Source organism: Rhinatrema bivittatum, chromosome 3 (assembly GCF_901001135.1).
Source record: "Rhinatrema bivittatum chromosome 3, aRhiBiv1.1, whole genome shotgun sequence".
In the NCBI taxonomy this organism is placed as follows: domain Eukaryota; kingdom Metazoa; phylum Chordata; class Amphibia; order Gymnophiona; family Rhinatrematidae; genus Rhinatrema; species Rhinatrema bivittatum.
In genome coordinates, this window is record NC_042617.1 from 73435544 (window position 1) to 73461602 (window position 26059).

The window sequence follows — 26059 nt, forward strand, 5'->3', positions numbered from 1 at the left end:
CAATGGAAACACCGTTTATGGTAAGCAAACTTGCTTTTTCTCCTTTTTGTACTAAATATATTACCCTGTAACTTCATTGTATGTCTCCTAGTCTTTGTACTTTGAAAAGGTAAACAACCAATCCCATGTTTACCTGTTCCACTCCACTCTTTTTAGCCTTTGCTCATAGGGGAAACATTCCATCCTTTTTATCAATTTGGTCGCCCTTCTCTAATTCTTTAATTCTGCCATGTCATTTTTTTTTTTTTGAGATGCAGTGACCAGAATTGTACCCAATACTCAAAATGTGGTCACATCGTGGAACGATACGGAGGCATTATAATGATCTCTGTTCTCATTTCCAGGCATTCTGTAAAGTGACACAAAACTGTGCAAAATAACACACTGCACATATGTAGCACATTGTCTATTGTGAAAACAGAACAAGCTGGACTGCCATAGATCCCAGCATATGCAGAACATAGACTGATCCTCCCCGAATACAAACTAAAGGGCTGCAAATTAGAATTAGAAATCTGCAGATAAAAACTAAACTCTTTTGCTCTGCTCTCTCTTCCAGCATCACCCCCTTCCCCTGCTGTTCTCTGGAGCTGCCTGAGAGGGAGCACTGGATTAGGGAGGAAACGAACTTTTCTCCGTCTGCTTCAGCCTCACCCCCTCACCTCCCTTCCTGTTCCTGGCACCACAGGCAAAACCATGGGAAAAATGCTGAAAGCTTAGGTTTTGTCATGAAGTGAGTCAAGCCACTTAAAACAAAACCTAAGGCACAAAAACGAACAAAACCATCATGGAAAGCAGTACTTGGGCTGGCTGTCCATTTGTCCACTGTGATTCCGTGCACTGATGGCTCTGTGGTTGTAAGGCTGTCAGGACTGACCGCTTTTCCCCCCCCTCCTCCCAGAAGCTGGCACCTTAGGTGATTGCCTAGTCTGCCTGATGGCTAAGCCATCTCTGAATGTATATGGTAAACTGGAGCAGCTGTGCTTTAATGTCCTCCAGACATAATCTCAGCTCAAGGTCTGTTGTGTTGCACTGAACCCTTGTACATCTGATTTACTTCTGGCCCACCCTTCCCTCAGACCTAGAGCAGAGGCATCGGGTTCTGCAAAGCCCGGTAATATGCTAAGGAACTGACTGGTAGAAAAGGAGAGATGCAAAGGCAGAAATCCTGGGGCATGCTGGAGAATGGGTGTGTGTGGCATGCTGTGGGTTCACTGTGACTCATCCATATAGTGGAGCTAAAGAACTGTAAACATATATGTTTTCTTTACTACAGCACAGAGAGAAAGGGAGAGGCACTGCTATGGCTCCGTTTGCTTTCTGTTTCACTGGCATACATGCTGTTAGCACTGGTCATCAGACTTGGAGGTTTGACAGCAGATGTACAAAGCACCAAAGGTTACATGAAACAATTGATACTCTGAGCCATCTCGAAACTCCTCCAGCCTGCCAAGCCAAGAAATTCCTGCTGAGTTTGGAAGCCTTTCCCAGCAGGAGCCTCTGTTGTCAAGTGATTCTGTTTCAGCAACAATTTTCCCAAGTTCTTATTTGTCATCTTAACTTTTACTCTTCATATAAGAGAGAAAAAGAGGCATGAACACCCATGAAGCTGAAAAGATCAGTTCTTCAGTCTGCTTTTTTTTTTTTTTTGTCTCATGCCATCTCCAGTTGGGACTTTAGAAACATTTCCAACAAAAGGTTTTTTGTTTTTTTTGCCGTGTAGGGCGAACAAAATTAATTGTATCCTACATCTGAATGGAAATCTACTTTCACGGGGTTCACCTTCAGAGGCTGCTGAGCACTAGCCAGCTGATTGCAGCCTCAGGAAAAATGCATGGATTTGGGCTATGGGGAGCAGGATTTCCCTGTGGAGCCCAAGGGATCACCAGGAAAAATAAAATACAGCCCACACAGAGTTGTCTTCCAAAATAAGAAAACAAAACGTTGTTTAGAGTGTGAGAATAAAAGGCAGAGTAAAAACTCTGCAAACAGTCCAAAATGCACAAAATAGAAATAGCTTCTAACACAGTTCACATTTCTCAAAGTGGTTATTCCCTCTCCTTTCATGGACCTTGAGTCACCAAACCGAAGAATTTTTCAAGGATTACCATTAGGACCTCTCTCTTTTTTGTAGGCCCTAATGACAGACAGGAAAACAGGAAGGCCTCTTCTCCTTTATTCCAGCACTCCCTGGCTCCAGACTTCCCCAGATAGAAATGGTGTCCCTGTGGATCCTGTCCAGTTGGCCTGCTGCCCTTGCAAAAGAGAGACTGCTCTTTCCAGCCGATCAATAAAATCCACAGCTGGGCACCACACCGGGGCTGATCTCCCCGAGCTTCCAACAAGACGTTTTACTCTCAGACCAGACTCCTCAAAGCTCCTCCCAGTCCTCATGGAAGCACCTTATATACCGAGCCACTTTGCCCATCCCCTTTATAACTCACCCTATAAGCTGGCATCCCCTGAACCTCCCATCGCTGGACAGTTTCCAATATTAAAGTATAGCACCAGTAGTGAAACCTGAAAGGCATTATATGAAAAAGGCTACCAAGAGGCCTCTTGTGCCTCGGAGAAGCCAACTAAACCCCTTTTTGTCAGCTTGTTAGCCTGACATTTTGCTTTCTATATTATCAGGTTTATTAAAATATATATGAATATTGTTATTCTTCTATGAGCATGCAAAGTCACTGTAATGACACCAGCAACATCTGCAATAGGGCAGAGGAAGCATAGGGAGTGTGCTTATTTTGTGATGTCAGCCTTGAGCTAAACCCAAAATGCCTGCCCACACTTTAGTCTCGTTGAATGAAGCACAGTATGTTCCAAAACACGCCTCTGCTTTGTAGCAAACAGTGAGGGAAACCAGAAAATAGAAAACTTGTCGGCTGATGTCCAGAAATCGACCTCTTATTCCTTAGGATGCTAACAAGCATGATGTAGCAATGGAAGAGTAATGTATAAAAAAACCAAAAACCAACCAACCTGTTTCCATGGGTCTACTGTCTTCTCCTTAATTGCTTCAAAGCTGACCTGCCCATAGAGGCAGATGAGTGGCAGGGCAGGTGGAAAAGAACGCCTTTCTTTTCCATGGAAGAATCTGCCCACTACCCCTCTGTCAGCTCCCTGATTGCAGTCAACAGAACATCCCAGTGCAGGAGGAGTTAGGGACTGGGGGAAATGAAGGCACATTTTCCACATGCAAATGTGCCAGGATCACCTGAAGCAAAAGGCAGGTGTATGATAAAAGCTACAAAAATGATCAAGAGAAGCAGTTTCAAAATTAAGTCATCAAACAGATGCAGTCCGTGCTGTGGACTCTATCTCAGCAGGGTACAACTCAGTACCCAACAGTTAATAATAAAAAGTTTAAAGTGCAAAAAAATCTCTGGATGAACAGTGATCAAAAAATGTTGTTCTAACAAAAATTCTTTTGAAATAGCATCAAAAATCCATCTGGTTGTGTCTGTTTTTTTTTGCGAAAATGCCTGCCTCCAAGAAGATATATGTATTGCAAAAGCAAATTATTCCATAGTCCTGGTGATGGTTTTTCTTTACTGAAAAGCAAAAAAAAAAAAGCTACAGAAGATTAAATAGCACCCACCCACCATGTGACCATTCATATGCACCAATCCATTAGGGCTATATTCCCTTCACCCCTTTATTTAATTTCACATAAAATGGTTTCCAGATTCATTTGTTGTTCATGGCTCAATTGTCAACTCTTATGTGCAAATACCAGGACCGAAAATTTGTTGTTTCAATGATCGAACCTAAAGATTTATGAAAGAAAGAATAACTCCAAAAAGGAGATTCATTGTATAGAGGAGGATTGATTGTACAGAGAATGGGGAGGCCAGAAAAAATAATTACAGACCCAATCCGCCCATCCATGGCACATGTCAAAAAAAAATTGTAAGGTTCTTCAGAAGAGAAATCTCGGTCTTGTATGAAAAAAGAACTGAGATCAAATTGTCATAAGAGGAATTCATGATCACCAAAAAATGTAGAGGAACACTGGAACTTGACTGATGAAGTCCAGTCATTCATAAAATTCTGTTGCTTGATTGGCAGACAGTTCCTCACACAAAGTAGAGATCAAGCGATCTACAGATATAATTCATCTTGTAATAACCTAGAATCAGTGCAAAGGCAATCCAGTTGTTCTCCAAGCCATTGAAAAAACATTTTGGGCAGGCTCACAGTTAAGGCCATATGGGATTACAGTATTAAGTTTAAAAATCCAGTTTAAACAAGGGGGAATTGCCTGATCATTCTCATGCCAATTCCTTTGAGTTTGATTAATAGAAGATGTTTAAGGTCTTCAAATCTGTGATCCTGATGCAAACAGTACTCTGCTATTGGGCCTTTTATTTGCTTTGTTCATAAACTACTACGATGTTCTACCATTTGGATCTGAATGGCTCTTTTTATCTTGCCAACATATAGCAGTCCACATCTTCATATAGTGGTACAGACAAAGCATTTTTAAGCTTAAGCAATGGCATTTGGTTGGGGGGTAAGATCACTGTGGGCTTCTGAATGATGTTCCTACCTTCATTTTTCAGTTGTTGATGCTGCTGTGGTTATGTCCAAACATATTATTAGCTAAGTTGAACTTTTGCACAGCATATTAGAAAAAATATTGAAAAATAGATAACTATCAGACCTATGATTAAAAATAAGGCTTAGATATAAAGTCATCACTGTTCGATGAAGCCTATTATGATGGTCTTTAATACAGTAAGCGTCTGTAACTAAGGTATTAGACAGGCACTTTTGGCAGTTTTGGATGCTTCATATGTCCAAACATTAACATAAGTTGTGGATATTCCCGGCTGAAAACGCCACCTTGGTTTTTGGCCCAGTAAATAGCTTTTACCATCCATTGTTTCCGGCTCCAGAATTTGCTCCTAGAACACAAGGAGCATTAGATCAAAGAGCACAGACCCTTGCAACATTGCCGAGTTTTGCTTTGTTGCTGATCTTTCCTAGGATGACTTTCTGGCGAGAACTGCTGCTGCAGTGGAAGACTCTGCAAACTCCTTGTGGCCTCTTAGGTTGGAAGCTTGGGAACTTTGACATCTTTTTCCCCTTTGGGTACTGGTGGCAGAGTGTATTTAGCAGCAGAGGTGATTAGGCTGAATGCTTATTCAGTTTCTGCTCACATTATTCTAGAGACTCTTTGGATTGAAAGAGAGTCTTCTTTGAGTTAAGCATGAAACCTCAAGAAAAAGCCTGGTTATCATTCCCATAAAATTTGTATCTAGATTTTGGAAAAAATTCACACTGTCCTTTCATTCCAAAATGAATGAACTCATTAAGGTCCCACTCGGAGTTACTGTCTCCGCCAAAGATTCCAAAATCTGAGTTAATGAAAGTGATTTCCCAATACACAAGACAGCCAGAGGCAACAAGTAATAAGTCTTGGCAACAGGAGTCAGACTTTGGGAATTTGTAAATTCTCCATCAGATAACTCTGGAAAAGATCCATGCTCTAAACAGTTTGATCTTCAGGAAAATTAATAGCACACATTATAAACATGCTTACGTCTCTGAGCATTTTGTACAACTTCTAGCCTCCTAGTAGTGACCAAGTTATCTTTGGCCACCACAGCTTTAAAAATGTTAGAACAGCAACTGCAGGATATTCAAACAGAGAGATTAGCAAAATAGCCTCAGTTAATTTGTATTGAGTTTCTACTTTGTTTCCAGTTCCAAAATTTTCTCTCTAAGCCATCCTGTATGAGAAGCTAAGGTGTTTTTGCAGTTGCACTGTGAAGCTTGTAAAATGGGAGTTACTTTTTGTCTTGGATCCCAGTTAAATGTATGGTTATTTATAACTATGTTAGGTATCTGTTTTGGGAATCACAGCAACTTTCACTGAATGATGAAGACCTACAGGATTCTCCACAATTTACAATCTTTTACAGATGTGGATGTAGAATCTTTTTGAAGACTGCAGTGCACCAGTGGTTGAGGCAGGAATGCAACACTTTTTGAAATCCAGAAGGGAATCAGTTGCGAACCAGATCATATCAGGGACAAAGGACAAGCAGTATGGTGGTCATCGCACATAGGTGACGACATCAGATGCCCGATGCAGAAAAGTTATGTCAAAGTTTCTAGAAACTTTGATTTAGAACACTGAGCATGCTTAGCATGCCCTGTACCACATGTCCACATAGGGTCCCTCTTCGGTCTTTTTTTTTTTCCTCGCGGTTGATCAAGCTCTTAAAAATTTTGGATTTTTGGCATAGTGGAAAACTTCCTTTTCACAATTTTTATCTCTTTCATCGTCTGGTCCCTCTCTGTGCCTTCCCATAGTGTCCCTAGTCAGGGTTTTCGATGTCTTTGGTAAGCTTACTTTCACGGTCGATTTCCCCCATGGTGGGCGGTGCCTCTGTGTCTGCTGGTCATTGACGCCCATTGCCATGTTCCGTCCTTTGGCCTTTTTGTTCCGCTCAGTCATGGTTACGTCCTGTTTTTGGAGATGCCTCCAATGCCCACGGACCATGTAGATCACTGGTCCGCATGAGGTCTGCATTCTCTGCCTGGGGGCATCACATGACGTCCGGGGTTGCCGTTTGTGTGACCACATGACCCCGAACGGATGTTGACAAGATGAAGCACCTCTTCGGGTCGAAGTCCAACCCATCAGCATTGGTGGCATCGGCATCTAAGGACCTCTGAGCCGAACCGATGGACACCTCACCATCGATGGGGACTGTTGGTTCCGTCGAGGTCGCTGGAGGACAGGGGCTCCAGAGACCAACCGCTGTTTATCTCACTTCCGTATCGAGGACACAAAGTTCATCGTCTTCAACATCAGCACTGGGGAAAGACCAGGCCGAGCATAGTCATAAGACCAAGAAGCTTCGGCACTGGTTTCTGTCGATGAACAGACTTTTGCCACGATGCCCCTGAAGTGAACCCATGATGAGGAAAGCCAGTCCCCCATCAATGCCCACGGTATGTAGCGGTCTCCACAGGTCCTGGTGCCAGTTGCCGATCTCTCTCGAGGGTCCAAGGAAGATCTGGCCACCCCTCTTTCCTCCCAGTTAGGGTTGGCATCAGCAACATTCGAGGCAGAGCTGGAGTGGGCACTGCAGGGCCATGGTTCTGTGGCACCGACTGAGCTGGTACCGCCCGTTCTTGTACCACTTCTGGAAAAGCTCAATGTGCTCATTGGTGCCTTACTGACCCTACTGGTGTCTGTTCCCGGGCCGACACCAGTGTCTGATTGGGCACCATGGCCTCCTCTGACTGCTATGGATGTCATTGATGGTTCCTCAGAGGAGGAAGCTCCGCCGAGGCCTGTAGCCCCCTGCCAGTTCCATCGGTGACTGCAACTCTGGACGCTGGTCGAGCACCTAGGGCCCCATTCCCTGTGACATACAGTGAGGATAAGGGTCCCTATGACTCCTGGGGGATGATCAGATAGAGTTTTCCTCCGAGGACTCGGATGGTCTCCCATCAGATCCTTCTCCTCCAGAGGAGCGAAGGAAGTCTCTGCCTGAGGGCTTAATCTTTGCAGGTTTTGTGAGGTTGATGGTGGAGGCTATCCTGTTCCAGTTGTTGATGGAGGAAGATGCTTGAGATCCTTCAATTTGTGGAGGCTCCTAAAGAGATCGTGGTGGTCCCGGTACATGAGATTCTTTTGGATTTGCAGCTGAGGATTTGGGAACACTCCCTTAAAGTGTCTCTTGTCAATAAGAAAGTGGACAGGGTTTACCTCGTCCAGAAGTCTGTCGGATTCGATAAGCATCAGCTGCCCCACCAGTCGGTGGTGGTCAAATCTGCCCTCAAGAGGGCCAAGAACACTCAGACCCACTCCTTTTCACCCCTGGGGAAGGACCACAGAGCACTGGCAGCTCTTGGGAATAAGGTATTCCAAGGTGCCACGCTTATTGCCCGCACCGCTGCCTACCAGTTCTACATGAGCCAATATTCATGGGACATCTGGAAGCAGGTGCAGGGGGTGGCTGAGCAGCTGCCTCAACAGCAGCTAAACTCCCTCGTGTCGCAGGTACTCAAGGGTTTGGAGTGTGGAAAACCTGAGGCCTGTGAGGCCTACAATGTTTTTGAGACTGCATAGAGAGTCTTTATAGTGGGAATCTGTGTCCATAGAATGGCATGGCTGCAGGCTTTGGAACTCAAACCAGAGGTGCAGGGGGAGAATCTCATTGGAGATAGGATGAGGGGCGTTGTGGCACAACTTCGGGACCATCATGAGACCCGCCAACTCTCCGCCAGGGCTCCAAACCCGTCGTCTTCTTCCAGAAGGCCGTTGAGGCAGGGGGCTAAGGAAGTCCTTCTTCTTTTGCCAAAGAAAGTACTATCCTCTGCCTCCTCAATGCCTTCCTCATCAGAGCTCTCACAGCTGCCCCAGGCAGCAGAGAGCTCCCAAGCCCTAGCCAGATCCTCAGTCAAACCCGGGGACGAGGTTTTGACTGGGCCGCAGGGAATATCAGCCAGTCGCCCATACCCGGGGCGATGGATCCTCTGGTCGGGAGCAAGCTGCTGTTCTTTGTGAACCAGTGGCATAGAATAACCTCAGACCAATGGGTTCTGTCCATCGTCTGTCAGGGGTACCAATTAAATCTATTGAGTATCCCATCAAATTGCCCTCAGTGCCCATATCATGGGCCAGTAGTGCATCAGGAAGTACTGCTAGTGAAGCTGTCCTCTGTCTTAGTGGCCAGAGCGGTCGAGCCCATTCCACCACAGCAGAGAAGATGGGGATTTTACTCCAGGTACTTCCTGATTCCAAAGAGAACAGGAGGACTTCATCCTATCTAGACCTGAGGGCCTTGAACAAATTTCTAAAAAAAAGAAAAGTTCAAAATGGTTTCCCTGGGCACCTTTATCCCCCTTTCGTAAAAAGGAGATTAGCTATACTTCTCCAACTTAAAGGACACATATACCCATATTAAGATCTTTCTAGGTCACAGGAAGTATATCAGATTTGTGGTGGGAAAACAGCACTTCCAGTACCGGGTGTTGCCTTTCGGGCTTGCATGCACTCCATGGGTATTCCCAAAATGTCTGGCTGTGGTGGTGGTGCTCCTCTGCAGACTGGGAGTGCATGTTTTTTTCCCTATCTGGATGATTGGCTGGTCAAGAGTATGTCTCAGGCAGGGGCAACCAGGTCTATGCGCTTCACCATTCTGATGTTGAAAACACTAGATTTCGTTCTCAACTACTCAATGTCCCATCTCAGTCCGTGTCCTCAATTGGACTTCATCGGAGCCCTGCTAGACATGGCACAGGCCAAGGCCTTTCTGCCGTGCCAGAGGGCTGTCTTAGTAGCAGCCATTGTGGCAGAGGTTCAACAGAGCCAGCAGGTATTGGCTTGGCACATGTTGAGATTGTTGGGCTGCATGGCGCAATCATCCATGTTACTCCCTTGGCATGATTACACATGCACAGAGCCCAAGGGACCCTCAGGTCTCAGTGGTGGCAAGCCACACGGAGCCTCCAAGATCACATTCAAGTCACTCCTTGACCTGGTGGCAGGTACTTTCCAATTTGGAACAGGGAATTACCTTTCGGAGTCTTCCCACTCAAATTGTGTTAACCACAGATGCGTCTACCCTGTGGATGGGCTTGTCACCCAGGGCTTATGGTCTGCTCAGGAACATTCATGTCAAATCAACTACCTGGAACTCCGGGCAATCAGGTGCATACTATGGGCTTTCAGAGATCGGCTGTCCAACAAAGTTGTCCTGACCCAGACCTAAGTAGCAATGTGGTATGTCAATAAGCAGGGAGGCACAGGATTGTACCTCTTGTGTCAAGAAAGTGGTCCAGATCTGGTCGAGGCCCTCTCCCATGGGATGGTGCTCAGGGCCATGCACCTGGCCAGGATGGAGAACGAGGTAGCGGACAGGTTGAGTCGGACCTTCAGACCCCACGAGTGGTCCCTGGACAAGAAGGTAGCAAATCGAATATTCTGCCTCTGGGGGAGCCCGGATGTATATCTGTTTACGTCTCTCTGCAAAAGGAAGGTGCCTCAGTTCTGCTACTTGCACAGGACAGACAGCAAACAAGCTTCAGATGCCCTCGCCCGCCATTGGGGGACAGGTCTTCTGTATGAGTATCCTCCAATTCCCTTAATGGAGAAGACTCTCTTCAAGCTTCGTGAGGACAGAGGGACTGTGATTCTCATAGCCCCTCATTGTCCGAGACAGGTCTGGTTTCCACTCCTTTGGGAGTTGTCCATCCAGAGACTGATCAGTCTGGGGACTTCCCTGGATCTCATCATACAGGATCAAGGCAGGCTGCAGCATCCAGCCTCCAGGCCCTGTCATTCACAGCCTGGCTGTTGAGAGGTTAATTCTGCAGCCACTCAATCTTTCAGAAGATGTCTTGGGTCCTGGTGGTTTCTAGAAAGCCTTCCGCTACAAAGTCATGTGGATTGAAGTGGAGGAGGTTTTCCGTGTGGGGTGAGCAGAAGGCACTAGATCTGTTCTCCTGCCCCATACAAAAACTGCTTAATTACCTTCTACACCTATTGGATGATGGCTTAAAAACTGTCTCCATTAGGGTCCATCTTAGTGTGACTGGCACTTACCACCACAATATACATGGTATGCCCTTCTCTGTTCAGCCTATAGTTGCCCATTTTATACTTCACTTGAAGCCTCCCATAAGACCGCTTGCTGTGTCTTGGGACCTCAACGTGGTTTTAGCTCAGCTGATAAAAGCTTCTTTTGAGCCGCTGCGCACCTGTGACCTGAAGTACCTAACCTCGAAATTCATATTTTTGGTGGCGGTCTCTTCAGCACGCAGGGTCAGTGAGCTCCAGGCCTTATTGACTTATCCACCTTATACCCAATTCTATCATGATAGGGTAGTCTTGTGTATGCACCCTAAGTTCCTGCTTAAGGTGGCAACGGATTTCCATCTTAATCAGGCAATCGTTCTGCCAGTATTCTTTCCCAAGCCCCATTCGCACCAAGCTGAAAGAGCACTGCATAGAATGGACTGTGAGCGAACCTTGTCCTTCTATCTGGAGCAGACAGAAGCCCAGACAGTCCACCCAACTTTTTGTTTCTTTTGATAAGAATAGGTTGGGTGTTGTCATTGCCAAACGACAATATCCAATTGACTAGCAGATTGCATCTTGGAGCTCATGTCAAGGCTCATTGTGTCAGAGCCATGGCAGCCTCAGTGGCCCACTTGTGAGCAGTCACCATGGAGGAGATCTGCTAGGCTGTGACATGGAGTTCTCGCCACACATTTACATCCCATTACTGTCTGGATAGGGATGGCCGACATGCAGTAGGTTTGGCCAGTCTGTCCTCAGGAACCTGTTTGATGTGTAGAATCCAACTTTCCCTACCTAGGGCCCTCTGTTTGGGTTCAGACTGTCTCCCCCTCTGCAACCAACAGCACCTGTATTGTGCCCGTTGGCACCTGGTTGGGTGTCTGTTGGTCCCCCTTTTGTGTTGGGAGCTAGGGATTCACCCATGTGTAAGGGCTACCATCCTGCTTGTTCTTGGAGAAAGCAGAGTTGCTTACCTGTAATTAATTGGTGTTCTCTAAGGACAGCAGGATTTTAGTCCTCACGAAACCCAACTGCCACCCTGCGGAGTTGGGTTTCTGAAGAAGGACTCTATATGGACGCGTGGTATAGGGCATGCTGAGCATGCTCAGTGTGTCAAGTGAAAGTTTCTAGAAACTTTGACATAAGTTTTTTTTACATCGGGTTTCATCTCTTAATATCACTCATGTGTGAGGACAAACATCCTACTGTCCTTGGAGAGGACCTGTTATAGGTAAGCAACACTGCTTTTGTAAATTTTTCTCCAAAATCCTTATGAATGGTAAAACATCATAGTTGCTTATGGACAAAGTAAATAAGAGTCTTTCTTCTAACGACTGTACTGGATTCTTTATCAGTTTTTATGAACTTTGCAATTAAAACTATTTTTTTCCCAAAAATATACATGTGAGCCAGTATATCTGTCATTAATTAAGAAAATAAATGTGTTGAGTTCTTCCTGGTCCTGAGGATCTGTATACCCACACCTTTTACCAACTGGTTTTATAAGATAGTGTTTAGGAGCAAAAATCACATAAGATTTTTTTTTTTCAATTTTGTCTAAGAAGGAAAATGAAGCCCTTAGATCTATCTTGGAAAATGATTGTCATGCAACCTGCTGACAGAGGGGCACTGCTGTGGTTTTAAGCAGGTTCATGCATATTGCTGAAATTTGGCATCAGTTGTCTGATTCTTCTTACAACAAAAGTCCTCTCTGATCCTAGTGAAATTCAGTCCTTGATTTTATTTGGGAAAATCTGGGGGCGATTTGATCATGAAGCAGTGTTCACTTTTAGATATTTCTATTCTATAGGTACCAGCTATTTATTTACTTCCAAAAGTCTATACACCTTGGTGACCCATTGTGTCTGCCAAAGGTTTCCTTTTAGCACCTCTTGTCTATTTTTGTTCATAAGATCTTCAAAGCACGTGCTTTGTATTCCATCATAATTTGAGACTCAATGCATATAATTAACATCAAAGATAATTTAGTTTACAGATCTGAACATTTGTTAGACAGTGAGGTGCTTGATACAAATACTAGCAGAAATACCTTTACTCCTGCCAGATTAGAGGATCCCCCAAGAGTCCTCATGATGGGCAAGGAGTAACATGTCTGTTTAATTGATAAAAACCTCTTGGTGTACCATAATTAGGGCTTGTGGAAAGGCTACCTATGAATTTTAAAATATATTTTGAGAACTTGGGGAAATATATATTTGCCACAAGGTTATACATTTCAATGTGTGTAGGAGGCTTTTAAACTCTCATTGTTCTTTGATTGGATAGCCTTGTTACAATATACTTGGGGAAAAAGAACAAACTCTGCAATATCCTAATATGACTAAGAGGACTTCTAATATCAGATCATTGGCGCATGTTCCAACTTCATGATGATATTTCATTGTGGTATTTTTGGCCTTGTTTCTTTTGATTAAGCTACAAATTCACGCATGCACACACCATCTTGTATCCTTAGCAAATGAAAAGGATGCCACTTGCATCCAACCCTGGATTTTTGCACAGGCACACTTGGAATGTGCCTAGGGTGGCAAAAATCTTGAGGCTGTAGGTGAGGACAAAGATTCGCTATTTCTCGCTGTCCCTGGCAGGCCAAAGCACCTCTGTCCTCCCTGTTGGGCCGAAAACAGTTGCTGTCCCTGCTGCCTTCTAATATCACATTTTTGTTTCAGTTGATTGATACATTCTGAGAGTAATTTATATTTTGGTGAATGGATAGCTGTAAAGTCATCAGGTGGATGTCAAACTTCACATGGATATCCAAGCTAACATAGGGAGATGTAAGGAGTAGTTTTAATTTCAAACTATCTGGTTAAAGTTCGAGGTGCTCACATACTAAGCGAGGATTACAGTTTCCTTCATTCAGTGTTGCATCTTTATTGATAACTTAATAAAATTATAGTTTCAACAATATGGTCACTACCATGACAGAGTTTCAAACACTGTGATCCCCCAACATGACCATGTTTCGCCTAGGGAGGGACTAAGCTTAAATGACTGAACAAGCTAAACTACAAAAGGTATGCTTTTCTGGCTGAATTCAACTGCGGAGACCTTACTTTGAGGGGGATAATTTCTATTAATAAATTTTTGTTTTAACTTTTGAAAAAAGGATTTCTTGCATTGCTTTGTTTTTGTTTCTTAGGCATTTTTTCTACTTAGTTTTAGAAAGGAAGAACTGAAGGAAGGAACCCCCCCCCCCCCACCCCTATCTTCACTTCTAACTTTATAGACTAACTCACTAGTTAGGGGGGTGGACATTGGTTGGCAGAGTATCACAAGGAAGCAATTTAGATAAATTTAATTACTGTGGAATCAAGTAAAGTTTCAGGAGCAGATTTATTAGTAATACCATAGTAGACACTTCAGGTAATTAATTGACAGGATAAGAGAAAAATTACTGGTTGGTACCAGAAAAAGGAGTGAGAGCAAGTGAATTAGCTCATTCTGTGTTTTCTGCAAATAGAACAAATGACATACATTTCTTGTTGTGTGCTGATTCGTGGCATAATATTAGATCTTGTGGGAGCACTGAGAGGAGAGGATCACTTTGCTGGTGGCTGAAGAAAATAGGTAAGTACCACTTTGGGAAATTTTAGAACTTAAAGTTTTGGGGAGAAGTAAACTATTGGGGTATGTTTTGGGTGTCTTGATTAAATAGCTAGTCAGAAGGCAGGCAGAAGCCAAGAGTTTGGATGTCTTGATTTCTCTCCCGTCCACCCCTAGTTCATCCTTTGATTTATAGGTAAGACATTTTCACATTATAAAAAAAAAAAAAAAATTAGCCTTCTAACTCAAACACAGGATTGCCCCAGGCCTTATCAAGAATGTAATCATCCCTTTATAGGTCACTACCAGATAAATAGTGAAAACACTAATAAATTTAAAGGACTCAAATTGTATGCATTCCTACTCCCATAGCAAAGTAAACTTAACTAGGAACTGAACAAAATTAAGATGAAGGCAGCAGTCCAGCAGCAAGAGGAGGGTCTTCCAGGCTTTTGCATCGAGTGTCACATGTATAATTTTTTACCCACTGATGAGAGATTGTATGTGTGCACCTGGTGCAAGAACTCCTGTCTCTCAGAGAATGAGTTCGATCTCTGGAGGATAGAGTGGCATACCTGGAGGAGCTGAGGCAGACAGATGTATATAGATGAGACCTTCAGGGACCATAGTAGCCAAGTCCTAACTCCAGTCTGGCAGCCCTGGACTTGGTTGGAGAACATCAACCTGGTGCAGCAGGAAATGATCCTGTAAGCAAGGACCTGCTCTCCAGGTAATGCATTGACCTCTCATACAGAGGATGTATCTCCAAGGGCTACTCGCCAGGACAGAAGGGTTAGGTCGGCCATCATAGTTGGTGTTTCAATTATTAGGAATGTAGATAGTTCGGTAGCTGATAGGTGTGAGGATTGCCTGTTAACATGCCTACCTGGTGCAAAGATGGTGGACCTCATGCGTCACCTTGATAGAATTTTAGACAGTGCTGGGGAGGAACCTGCTGTCATGGTACATGTGGGCACCAATGACATAGGAAAATGTGGGAGGGAGGTTCTGGAAGCCAAATTTAGGATCTTACGTAGAAAACTGAAAACCAGAATCTCCAGGATATCATTCTCTGAAATGCTTCCTGTTCCAGGCGCAGATCCCCAAAGGCAGGCAGAGCTCCGGGGTGTCTATGCATGGATGAGGCAATACTAGCAACGGTAATATGGAATAGACTTAGTTTTTGGGCACTTGCCAGGTTCTTATGGCTGGCCACTGTTGGAAACAGGATGCTGGGCCAGCCATAAGTATGGCATGTTCTTATATAATAGTGCAAGGAAGAGGGATTCAGTTTATAAGGATATATTTGTCCCTTATATAGTTTATAAGGGTCTATCGGTGCCGGCCAATGGCACCGATAGACCCTGTCACATGGTAAGGGAAAAGGGCCATCGGTGCCATTTTAATTGGTGGCAGCTGAAGGCCCGAGAGGGGGAGATCGCTCCTGGGACCCCCGCTGGACTACCAGGGACTTTAGGCAAGTTTTGGGGGGGTCGGGAGGGTAGGAGATTGTAATTAATTAAATCTGAAGGATTGGGGTGGGTTTGGGTTTGTTTGGCTTTTTTATATGCCCTTGCTCACCCCCCCCCCCCCCGAAAACGATAATAAAACCACACAAAATTTTGGGGGGGTTTCCTATCATTTTCGGGGACTTCCGAACTGCGACAAAATAGGAAATATTGTCTCTATTTCCTATTTCGTTGCAACAAATGAACATCCCTAATTAAAATCATCCATTGTACTTGAAGACTGAAGGGTGGCCAATGTAACCACAATATTTAAAAGGGCTTCAGGGGAGATCTGGGAAACTATAGATTGGTGAGCCTGACTTCAATGCTGGGAAAAAGTGTGGAAACTGTTGATAAAAAGAATAAAATCACAGAACATTCAAATAGACATGGTTTAATGGAACACAGCCAGCATGGATTTACCCAAGGGATGTCTTGCCTTACAAATCTCCTACTTTTTTATGAAGGGATGAATAAAAGTGGACCAAGGTGAACCTTTAGATGTTGTATATTTGGATTTTCAGAAGGCGTTTGACAAAATCCCTTATGAGCTGTTTCAAAGAATACTAAAAAGTCATAGAATAGGAGACAATATCCTTTTGTGAATTGCAAACTGGTTAAAAGACAGGAAACAGAGTAGGATTAAATGGTCTGTTTTCACAGTGGAAAAAGGTAAATGGTGGAGTGCCTCAGGGATCTGTATTAGGCTTGGTGCTTTTTAATATATTTATAAATGATCTGGAAAGGGGCACGATAAGTGAGGTGCTTAAATTTGCGGATGACACAAAATTATGCAATGTAGTTAAATTTCAAGTGAATTGTGATAAATTCAGGAGGACCTTATGAAACTGGAAGATTGGGCGTCCGAATGAAAGATGAAATTTAATGTAGACAAGTGCAATGTGGTGCATGTAGTGAAAAATAACCCTTGCTGTAGTTACATGATGTTAGGTTCCATATTAGGATTTACCACTTAGGAAAGAGATCTAGGCGTCAGAGTGGATAATATATTGAAATTGTCGGCTCAGTGTGCTATGGCAGTCAAAAAAAAGTAAAAATTGTTAGGAATTATTAGGAAGGGAATGACAAATAAAATGGTGGATGTCATAATGCCTCTGTATCGCTCCATGGTGAGACCGCACCTTGAAGGCTGTGTGTAGTTCTAGTCGCCACATCTCAGAAAAGATATAGTTACACTGGAGAAAATACAGAGAAGGGCAAAATTTTTTTTAAAGGGGATGGAACAGCTCCCCTATGAGGAAAGGCTAAAGAGGTTAGGGCTGTTCAGCTTGGAGAAGAGACGGCTGAGAGGGAATATGATGATAGGTCTATAAAATCATGAAAGGAATGGGTAAATGTGAATCGGTTATTTACTCTTTTGGATAATAGAAGGATTAGGGGGCACTCCATGAAGAATAGCAAGTAGCTTATTTAAAACAAATTGGTGAAAATTCTTTTTCACTCAATGCATAATTAATTTATGGAATTCATTGCCAGAGGATGTGGTTACAGCAGTTAGTGTAGCTGGGTTTAAAAAAGATTTGGATAAGTTCCTAGAGCAGAAGTCCATATACTGCTATTAATCAATAAGGAATAGTAGCTTGAGATCTATTCATTTAATGTTTGGGTACTTGCCTTGTGATTTGGTTGGCCATTGTTGGACACATTATATTGGGCTTGATGGACCCTTGGTCTGATCTAGTATGGCAAATCTTATGATTTTATGTTCATATATTGCTGTGAAGTTAGCTTGTTCAGTCGTCTAAGCTTAGTCCCTCCTGAAGAAGCCGACAGGCGAAACATGGTCATGTCGGGGGATCACAGTGTTTGAAAATTTTGATATGGTACAGTGACAATATCATTGGATCTATAATTTTATTGCATTATCAATAAAGATGCAACATTGAATTAAGGAAACTATAAACCTTGATTAGTGTATGAGCACCTGGAACTTTAACCATATAGATTGGAATTTAAAACTTCTTCTCACATCTCCCTATGTTAGAATGGATAGCCGTGCCAAACTATTCCACATAATTATTAAAAGCTGTTAACTGGGGACTTTTAATTGTCCTTTCCAGATTGGGGAATATAATTCAATTCATCTCTCTGCTGTCCATTTACCTGACAGTTGCCCACCAGAAATGGCATTTTCTGGGTTTCTAATCATTCCAAAGACTCTCCTGCTTGTAGCCGTATACCAGAATATTCTGGTTTATCAGATCTAGTACTGTACACAATAGCCAGTGTGTACAGAGTACTGGGAGCTGGAAAGGAAACACTTAGGTTGAAATAGGAAATAAACTTTGACTTATTCCCTGTTGTAATTTCTAAGTCAGATGCCATCTTGTCTGAATTAAATCCATTTTGAGATGGAAAATGATGTTGGCCAGGGTTCAGATGCCATCAGATAAGATGCTGGTTTGTGTTTTTCTTCCTGTACTATATATGGGAATGCTGTGCCGAGTGACTGCTTGTTCTTTAAATTCATCTCTTGCAGATGACTTTGGGAATCTGCTCCTTGCAGAGGCCTTGCTGGAGCTGTGCTTGAAGGAAAACGTTGCCAAACTGAAGGACTCTACTCCATTAATGGAAAAGTATGAGCCCAAAATGAGGGAGGCCAAAAGGTGTTTGACAAGTATTCTAAACAGAGGGAACTTATTAGTAAGTACTTCATGTCAACAGACACAAATCCTCACCGGGTTGAGGCTGCTGCTGTGCAGCTGCAGAATATAACTGTGATGTCAGCTCATTGCCCAGGTGCTCGTCTGCTCCGTACATGTTCTGGGCACTGCAAGCCCTATTGGTGTAGACTAGGACGCTTGGTTACACCATTACCATTAACATGCGACCTCTCTCTTGTTTACCTCCCAAGGACCACCTACAAAAATTCTCACCTCGCTGTTGAAAAATGTTTCAGTAGAACTAAAATTACATATTTTTTTTCTTTAGTAAGCAGTCTCCATTAACTGCTAGTGAGGGGTTTGTACATATGTCCTGCATTACTTGAAGATTTGGCTGCTTGCCTTTATTTTATTTTTTTTTTTTTGACACCATACTGTTTATATCAGAGATAAAGCACATAGGGTCTAATTTACTATGGCTTTTTATTTCCCCTATTCTGTGTTTATGGGCAAAATGCTGGTAAATCGGGCCCTGTGACTTGGCCTTTTTTGTTCCTGCTGTTTTCTGTTGGGCCTACATGTCCTAAATGCAGTGTGAATATTTTCCATGATGTTAAATATCTCCCTATCAGGTAGAGGTCAGCAATGAAAGAGACTTGACATGTGTAAATAGAGAAGATGCAATAGTTTGTCCATTAACCGAAGGTAATGTTCTCAGATCAGGTGTGAAGGGAAGGGGTCATTGGCAAGGTGCTTGAAGTGCAAAGTACAGATCAGATGGAATGGTTTCCAAAAAACTGTACTGGGGAAGCAGCAACACTTCTTTTATTTTCTAATTTTTTAAATATCTTTCAATAAATTAATCTCCTGGGAATTTACAGATTGGAATCAGTAAATACTGATGTTAAAATTCTGTCACAAAAAGATCTTTTCTTAGCTTCCAGTCAGATGAATCCAGAATAAGTGAGTTATGCTCTTATACCAGCAGATGGAGACAGAGCAAATGATGTCACAGTACATATACCCCTGCAGTGACATCAGCCTGCCAGTATTCTCCGTCTCCAGCAGATGGTGGTGGTGCATCTCCCTACTGGGGATTGCTTCATTTTGTAAAAGGAGAATTAAGGATATTACATTGCCCCGTTCTCCTGTGGTGATACCAAAAGGTCCCTTTATTTTTTACTGGACGTGTGTTAGGCAGACTTTAAACCCAACTTTCTCAAAACCTGCCAAAATTCCAAATTTATTTTTATTTTATTTATATTCTACTTTTCAGCGGGTCAAAGCGGATTACGTTCAGGTACTGTAGGTACTTCCCTTTCTCCATTGGGCTTGCAATCTAAGCTGGTATCTGAATCAATGGAGAGTAAAGTGACTTGCCCAAGGTCACAAGGAGCAGCATTGCCATTTCAAGCCTGGTTTCCCCTTTTCGTAGCTCATTGCTCTAACCAATAGGCTACTCCTATTCTAAAATTATCTAAAAGAGCATGTTTTAGTTTTACCTTTAAGAAGGTTTAGCAATCACAGCTGACTATTATTTAGGTAAATAGGAAAAAAAATATGTTGTACAAAGAATGGTTTCTCATGCACTTCTGGTTCACAAACTAGTTTGGGAGACTGAGAAGGATCGATACTTCGGTCCTGTGTGCCAAATTTCAGAAAAGTCAGGCACCTAGAGCTTTCTGAATGAAAATCTTGCCCTGCTGAGCACCTGCATTTAGGTCCCGAAAATGTGGACGGGGTCAAGTCCAGGGGAAATAAGCTCTGCACCTGGTCTTGGTTTTCAGTGCTCGGCTCCTAACTCAGGTGCCTGGATGGCGGTGTAAAACTGGCAGCCTTAACCTTAGGCACCTAAACCTAGGGGAATTATCAGCTGAAAATGTGCTGGATTATAGGTGCTCGAAACTGAGACTCCTGCCCCAGGTGCTCAGCTTTCTTTGAATATCAGCCATAAATGTTACTGTAGTAGTTCTTTTTAAGTATAAATCTGGTCTGCCATTGCTCTCTGTCTGCCTGGATGTGTTTCGATCTCTGCATACACAGACACACAGAGATCAACGGAAAATTCTGAATTACAAGGCGTCTTTCATCATCTTGGTTTTCTTGTGCTTTACGTTGTAACATGCCTGAATCTGTAGATCTGTAGTGTTTCTTTCCTTCACTGAAATTAGTGGAAGGTATGTTGCACTATGAATTGGGAACGACTGATGAAGTCCAGATTTGCTTTTTTTTCGGGTATCTGCATTTTCATATAAAAGAGTCCTTTACAATAAAAATGACGACAAAATTCCCCTCAACTGTTTCCAAGTACTCGGGCACTGAATATGCGCTTGTTTTTACAGCCGAAATATATGACTGAAGCCATGCTGATTCTTGGGAAGCTGCATTACGTGGAGGGCTCGTACAGAGATGCTGTCAGCATGTATGCTCGGGCAGGAATTGACGACCTCCCAATTGAAGATGAACCTTTGTATCAGATGCGCCTGGTGACTGAAGCTTTTGTTATCAAAGGTAAAAAGGCTTTGTACATGATTACAGTGCCATGTGCCAGGCAGAGACCTACCGCTCTGGTTAATAAAACGTTTCTCTGCTTGTTTAGTCATCTGTGTATACAGGAAAAATGTGTGTCCAACTGTTGTCATGCTGTAAAAATGTTGGAGTGTTTTTTTTTTCCCCTCCTCTACTAGTCCATATGATTTGACTTTTAGTATTTGCTTATCAGTATCCAAGTACATCTTTGTTTACCTACAGTGTAGGACTTGTGTTTATATTTCATGGAAGCAAATCCAAGTCTGACTGGGTCTGACAGAGACAGTCTCTGTCCTAGATCAGGTGAATTATTAATCTATTTGAAATGCTTGGATACTGCTTTATCACCAGTTCTAGGCGGTTAACAGTACTTGCAGCGGCCCACTTGCTAGTGAGAGGAGGGTGCAAATTGCCGAGGATCACCATCACGCTTGGTGCTGCTCTGCACTTGAATCAGTTGTCTCGGAAGAGGGGCCTCTAGAGTGAGTGAGCACAGAAGGCCCGCTTCCCTCTTGCCTCGAGACTTGCTCCCTCCCACCACGGAGACTGCTGTTAGGCCTAATCTGTAAATACACCGAGGAGTCCCCTTTCCATTGCTGCCAGTCTGGCACACACAAATGGCTGACAGAAATGCTGTGGTCTCAAGGTCTTCTACCAAGCTGAGAGGTTTCAGCTGGTATAAACACTTGTACTAGCTGAATCCTTCAAATTATCAATGTGCCTGTCTCTTGGCTTTCTTTCCTTGTTCATGCTTATTGCTAGAACTGCTTTCTTTTTTTTGTTCTAATATCTCTTCTATTGTTCATTTTTTGGATTAAAAAGTATGCACCTATTATTATTATGGTTGTCTTCTGTTTTTTTGTTTTTTTTTTAATTTAAAGTTTTTTATTAAGTATATTAGTGTTAAACAGGTAAACAGTGTGCAAGTGTTTAACAGAAAACGTTAATACATGAACAAACATGATGATCCCTTTGCTAATAAGTAACACTGTCACAATACTGACCCACAAATAATCCCGATCAGCTAACAATATCTGGTTTAACATATTGGAAACAGTTGAATAACAAGACTTTTTTATGCAGGTATACTTGGTATCTTAGCGCAGACGTGATCGTTGGTGGGTGGGGGGGGGGGAATTATAGTTTAAATAACTAAGGTTGTCTTCTGTTTTAAACAAAATCCCCTTTTTGGAGTGTGCTTTTCAGCTGTTTGTGCTGCATTAATACTTTAACATACATTAGTGTGGTACCTGCCTTGGGGGCTCCAGAGTGCGGAGGAGCAGCCAGTGTGAGCCCAAAAACCTCCGTCCTCTGGACCCAGAGTACAGAGGAGCAGCCACTGTGGTATGGGCCTCGGAGATCTCTTCCCCCATAAACCCAGAGTGCAGAGGAACAGGCAGTGTGGGCCCAGAGATCTCCTTCCCGTGACCCCAAAGAGCAGAGGATCATCCAGCATGGCCCCAAAGCTGCAGGAAATGCAAGAAACACCCAGGCAGGTTGCGAGGGGAAAAAAGTAAGGACAATTAAGAGTAAGGGTGCGGACATGGAAGAATTTGTTAAAAAGGTTGTTGAAAGACGAGGTTTGGTGGAGAAAGGTTGTGGATGGAGGTTTGGAGGGAGATGGAAGAAATGGGTTAGAGGGAGCAGGGCCAGCATCAGTTATACAGAAGCCCAGGGCAGGCCTAGCCAGTGCCAGGCGCCTTGAAGCTCTGCTTCGGTGACATAACTTGGCTTTTCTAAAGGGGCCCCTCGTGGTGGGGTGTGGGTGGGGGGGCCACAGACAATTGCCCAGCTTGTCTCACCCCCTCCTAAAAATGGCCCTGTGGAGGGGAGAGGTTAGATTGGAAAAGAGAAAAAGCCAAGAAAATGACATTAAAAGAAGAAGAAATGAAAGAAAACAGTAAAATGAGAGAAAAAAACAAATGGAAGAACAAAAGACAGACCAGACAAAAAAAAAAGGAGAGTTAGAAAGATGTTTCATGAGGTTCTGCACATTGAAACTTGCTGCTTCATGATTTTGGCACTGGTACACTAAATTCTTCTTGTACAAAATTGTCGCACAAAATATTCCCGGGCTGACTCGCAGCTTTTTTACTAGAAAGCTATTCAAAGTAAAAAAAAAAAAAAAAAAGAATTTCTCAGAAATGCGAGCTTCTGCCCTCTTCTGCTGTTTTGTCTGTTGTGCTTCTCTGTGGCCTTCCCTTTGCATTTTAAGGTCACTGCACCTTCCCAGCCATTGACTAAGGCTGATAACATCCCCCCCCCCCCCCCCCAGCAGAAAAGTCTAATTATAGGATTGAAAAACACAATGTAATTTTTCTTGATTGCTTTCAGTTCTTTTCTGTTTCTATAATCTTGCTATCTGTCTGCTGCTTTCTGCTCTTTTCAGTGTGCCCACCAGCTTGTTAGGGAACGGGAGCTCTGTGAAGGAACAGATAACTCTCCGCTGGTAGGTAAAGCACCAACCCTTTGTGTGACATGCTGGAATGTGTTACAGCCTGATTGTACGTAATGATAGCGTACATCAGTGGTATGGGCATGTGTGTGTCTTCAGTTTTCTTTGTGTGTGTGTAATTGAGCATTTTGAGAAAAATGTGGTTTTTCTAGCAAGCTTCTATAATGCTGTAAAGTGGCTTGCTTTGTGGAGTTGATCTAATGCACTTGCAGATCATAGTAAATGGTGCAGAAGCTCAGACTCTCCCTGCTGTCTGTGGTTCTGTCTCTTCAGGCCAGTAAGTCCTCCCGGTCTGCAGGTTACAGTTGCCTTATACTTGAGAGTAGATTGCGTTGAGAGTACTTTTTGCATTATATTGGGGGTACTTGACTGCTAACAAGAGTCTTACAGAGAATTTAGTAGAGCTGGTATGATCTTTGTACCTGCAGGTAATATGAGTATTGAAAATAGTGATGCTGCTCTCTTTTTAATTTAAAACTTATAAACTCACAAGCAGGTAGCAGGAGACTTCTGTAATTTTGCAAACTATATTCTGTAATGCCATTGGTTGCATCTCTTCTGCTATTTACATTGTGAAGGAAATTTTCCTTAAAGTTTGATGGAGTGTGAAGCACACAGAATTTGGTTCTGTTTAGGGTATTCTTCACACTGTATTTGTATCCGATCATGATGACTACCAAAAACGATGAGGAACAATGCTCTGATTGTTTGTACCTTATGTCAATGTAGTAAATTGAGACTGATGCAGGGCTGGAAACTTCCTGGGTGCCTAGCCTAGCCCTGCCCAGCGCTCAACAAGAGCCTCTACTACAGTTGCCATAGGTAACCCAAATCCTGGGCAGAAGGAAGAGGCTGCCGCCAGCCTGAATGCCAGCTGAGCTGCTGAAGCGTGAGGCAGCCTCTGAGACATCAAGCATAGCAGTGGACAATCCAGTGTTGCTGGGCCTCATAGAGGAGGATCTGCAGGCTCTGTTCACCCCATGTTGGTAGGCCACACTCAAGGGGATTCACTACTACAACCTAGAAGAGCACCCTGCTGCTAGACCGCATGGAGAAGAAGAGGCCTGGAGAGAAGAGTAAAGCAAAAATATTTTAAAAATAAATAAATAAAAAAATAAAACAATAATAAAAAACAAATTTTGAAAAATTTAAAAATTAGGGAAGAAAAAAAATATTTTCCTGAATCCTAAAAGTGTTTGGTCTAGTGCAGTGTATAACTTTTCGAAGTGTTTTTCCAGCCCTGGCTGAAGGAAGTGACTTGTCACAGAGAGGGAGTGGAATTTGCAAGTCCCAGAGTTTCTCCTGTGTGATAGCTCAAAAAATCCCAGCTCATCCCTCCATGTGAATAAGGAAAGCCCTGGCCAGTGCAGAAATCTTTACACCAGCTAGTTAGTTAATTACTGTCATCAGCAGCCAGTCCTATTTACAGTCTGGTTCTCTTCCAAGGAGGCAAATAGGTTGGATGTTTTTATTAAGATTGCATTTACAATGAAAGATGATAGATTTCCTCAAGTTAGGAAGAAATCAGCAGGGTATGTGTGTGTGTGTGACAGGAGAGGAGGATGTACATTGAAGCAGTGCAGAAACAGTCTAAAAGAGTGGAATGACCTCTGTTTGTCACAGCCACATTTTACTTTTGGGTGACTCTCTCATGTCAGCCAGCCGCCCAGAATTCTGCTTTTATGTATTTCCTCCTTCCCTTCTGCTGAGCCAAACCAAACAGAGTATAACTACACCCAGGGCCTACTGATTAAAAAAACAACACAGCCCTGGCATTTCAGATGTTCCGAGGTCATCAAAACATCGGTACTAAAACTTAAGGAAGTGAAATTTTATTATAATAAAATCAAGCAGTAGTGGCTTCTGTATTTATATATTTATTTTTTGAAATGTCCTCAAATGGCATTGTTTGTATATTCATTCACGGATAAAGAACGTGTATGAAACATGATGCATTCTACTGCAACAATGATTTTTTTTTAATTTGGTTTCAGGTTTGTTTTTTTTCTCCCTTGTAAATCTATTAGTTGAGATGTGTCTTTAGTATTCAGCGGGGAAGTGAGAACTGGAGGAAGAAATAAATTGTTTTGTCAGCAAAACTAGGCCGACTTAGAAGTGATCGTGTGGAAGCCGTGTTATTGTTGTGTGGTGGGCCACGGGCTGTGAGACAGACCTGGGGGGGAGCAGATGAAAAGACACTACAGAAAGAAAGTGAAAAAAACCATTTGTTGTAGATGGTAGGCTGGGGTGAAGAAAGGGGAAGGAAATCTTCTTCGTGATAAAGATCAGAGCCTGTTACTTCTGTGATAAAGAAAAAAAACAATCCCAAATGAGAGTTGTTCAGACTAAATGCACGTGTGCTGTTTGCATGTACCTATGCCATTTCTCTGCTTCAAATATGTTCTTATTTTTTGCTACAGGAATTTTTTAAATGTTTACTTCCGCTGTACCAGAAGCATTTCTTCATGTTGCTGGTTTTTTTCAGTTCTGGGCCTGTCCCGTTCACTTGCACACATCTCTTGCAGAGGACACATTTCAAAAGCCATTGCACCGGGTAAAATGTCTCTCGTCTTCAGCTTGCCCTTCTCTGGCAGGCTAGAAGTCCATGCGGCTGTCCTTAGCGAGTGTGCTTTTAGGCGAGCTGTTTGCGGAGGGGAAGAGCTGTTTTCCCCAGGTCCGTGCACTATTTAATCCCCTCAGCTGCGTCCAGGTGCAACGTCTGTGGCTGTGCGGAGTAGGCATGCTTTATGCTGCTTTTCAAAGAGAATCAACATGCCTAGTTTCTCTGTGAAAATTTGCATAGAGTCACATTAAAAATGTTTGCGAG

General features: G+C 43.1%; 1 protein-coding gene across 2 annotated transcripts in view; it reads left to right on the top strand.

Moving 5' to 3' along the window:
- TTC7A (tetratricopeptide repeat domain 7A) overlaps nt 1-26059 on the top strand; it is a 523501-nt gene that overhangs the window by 14939 nt on the left and 482503 nt on the right. For both annotated transcript variants that reach the window (XM_029593372.1, XM_029593373.1), the window contains exons 2-3: nt 18125-18288; nt 20591-20759. In XM_029593372.1, the coding sequence (XP_029449232.1) occupies nt 18125-18288; nt 20591-20759 (333 nt within the window). The remainder of the gene's footprint in view (nt 1-18124; nt 18289-20590; nt 20760-26059) is intronic.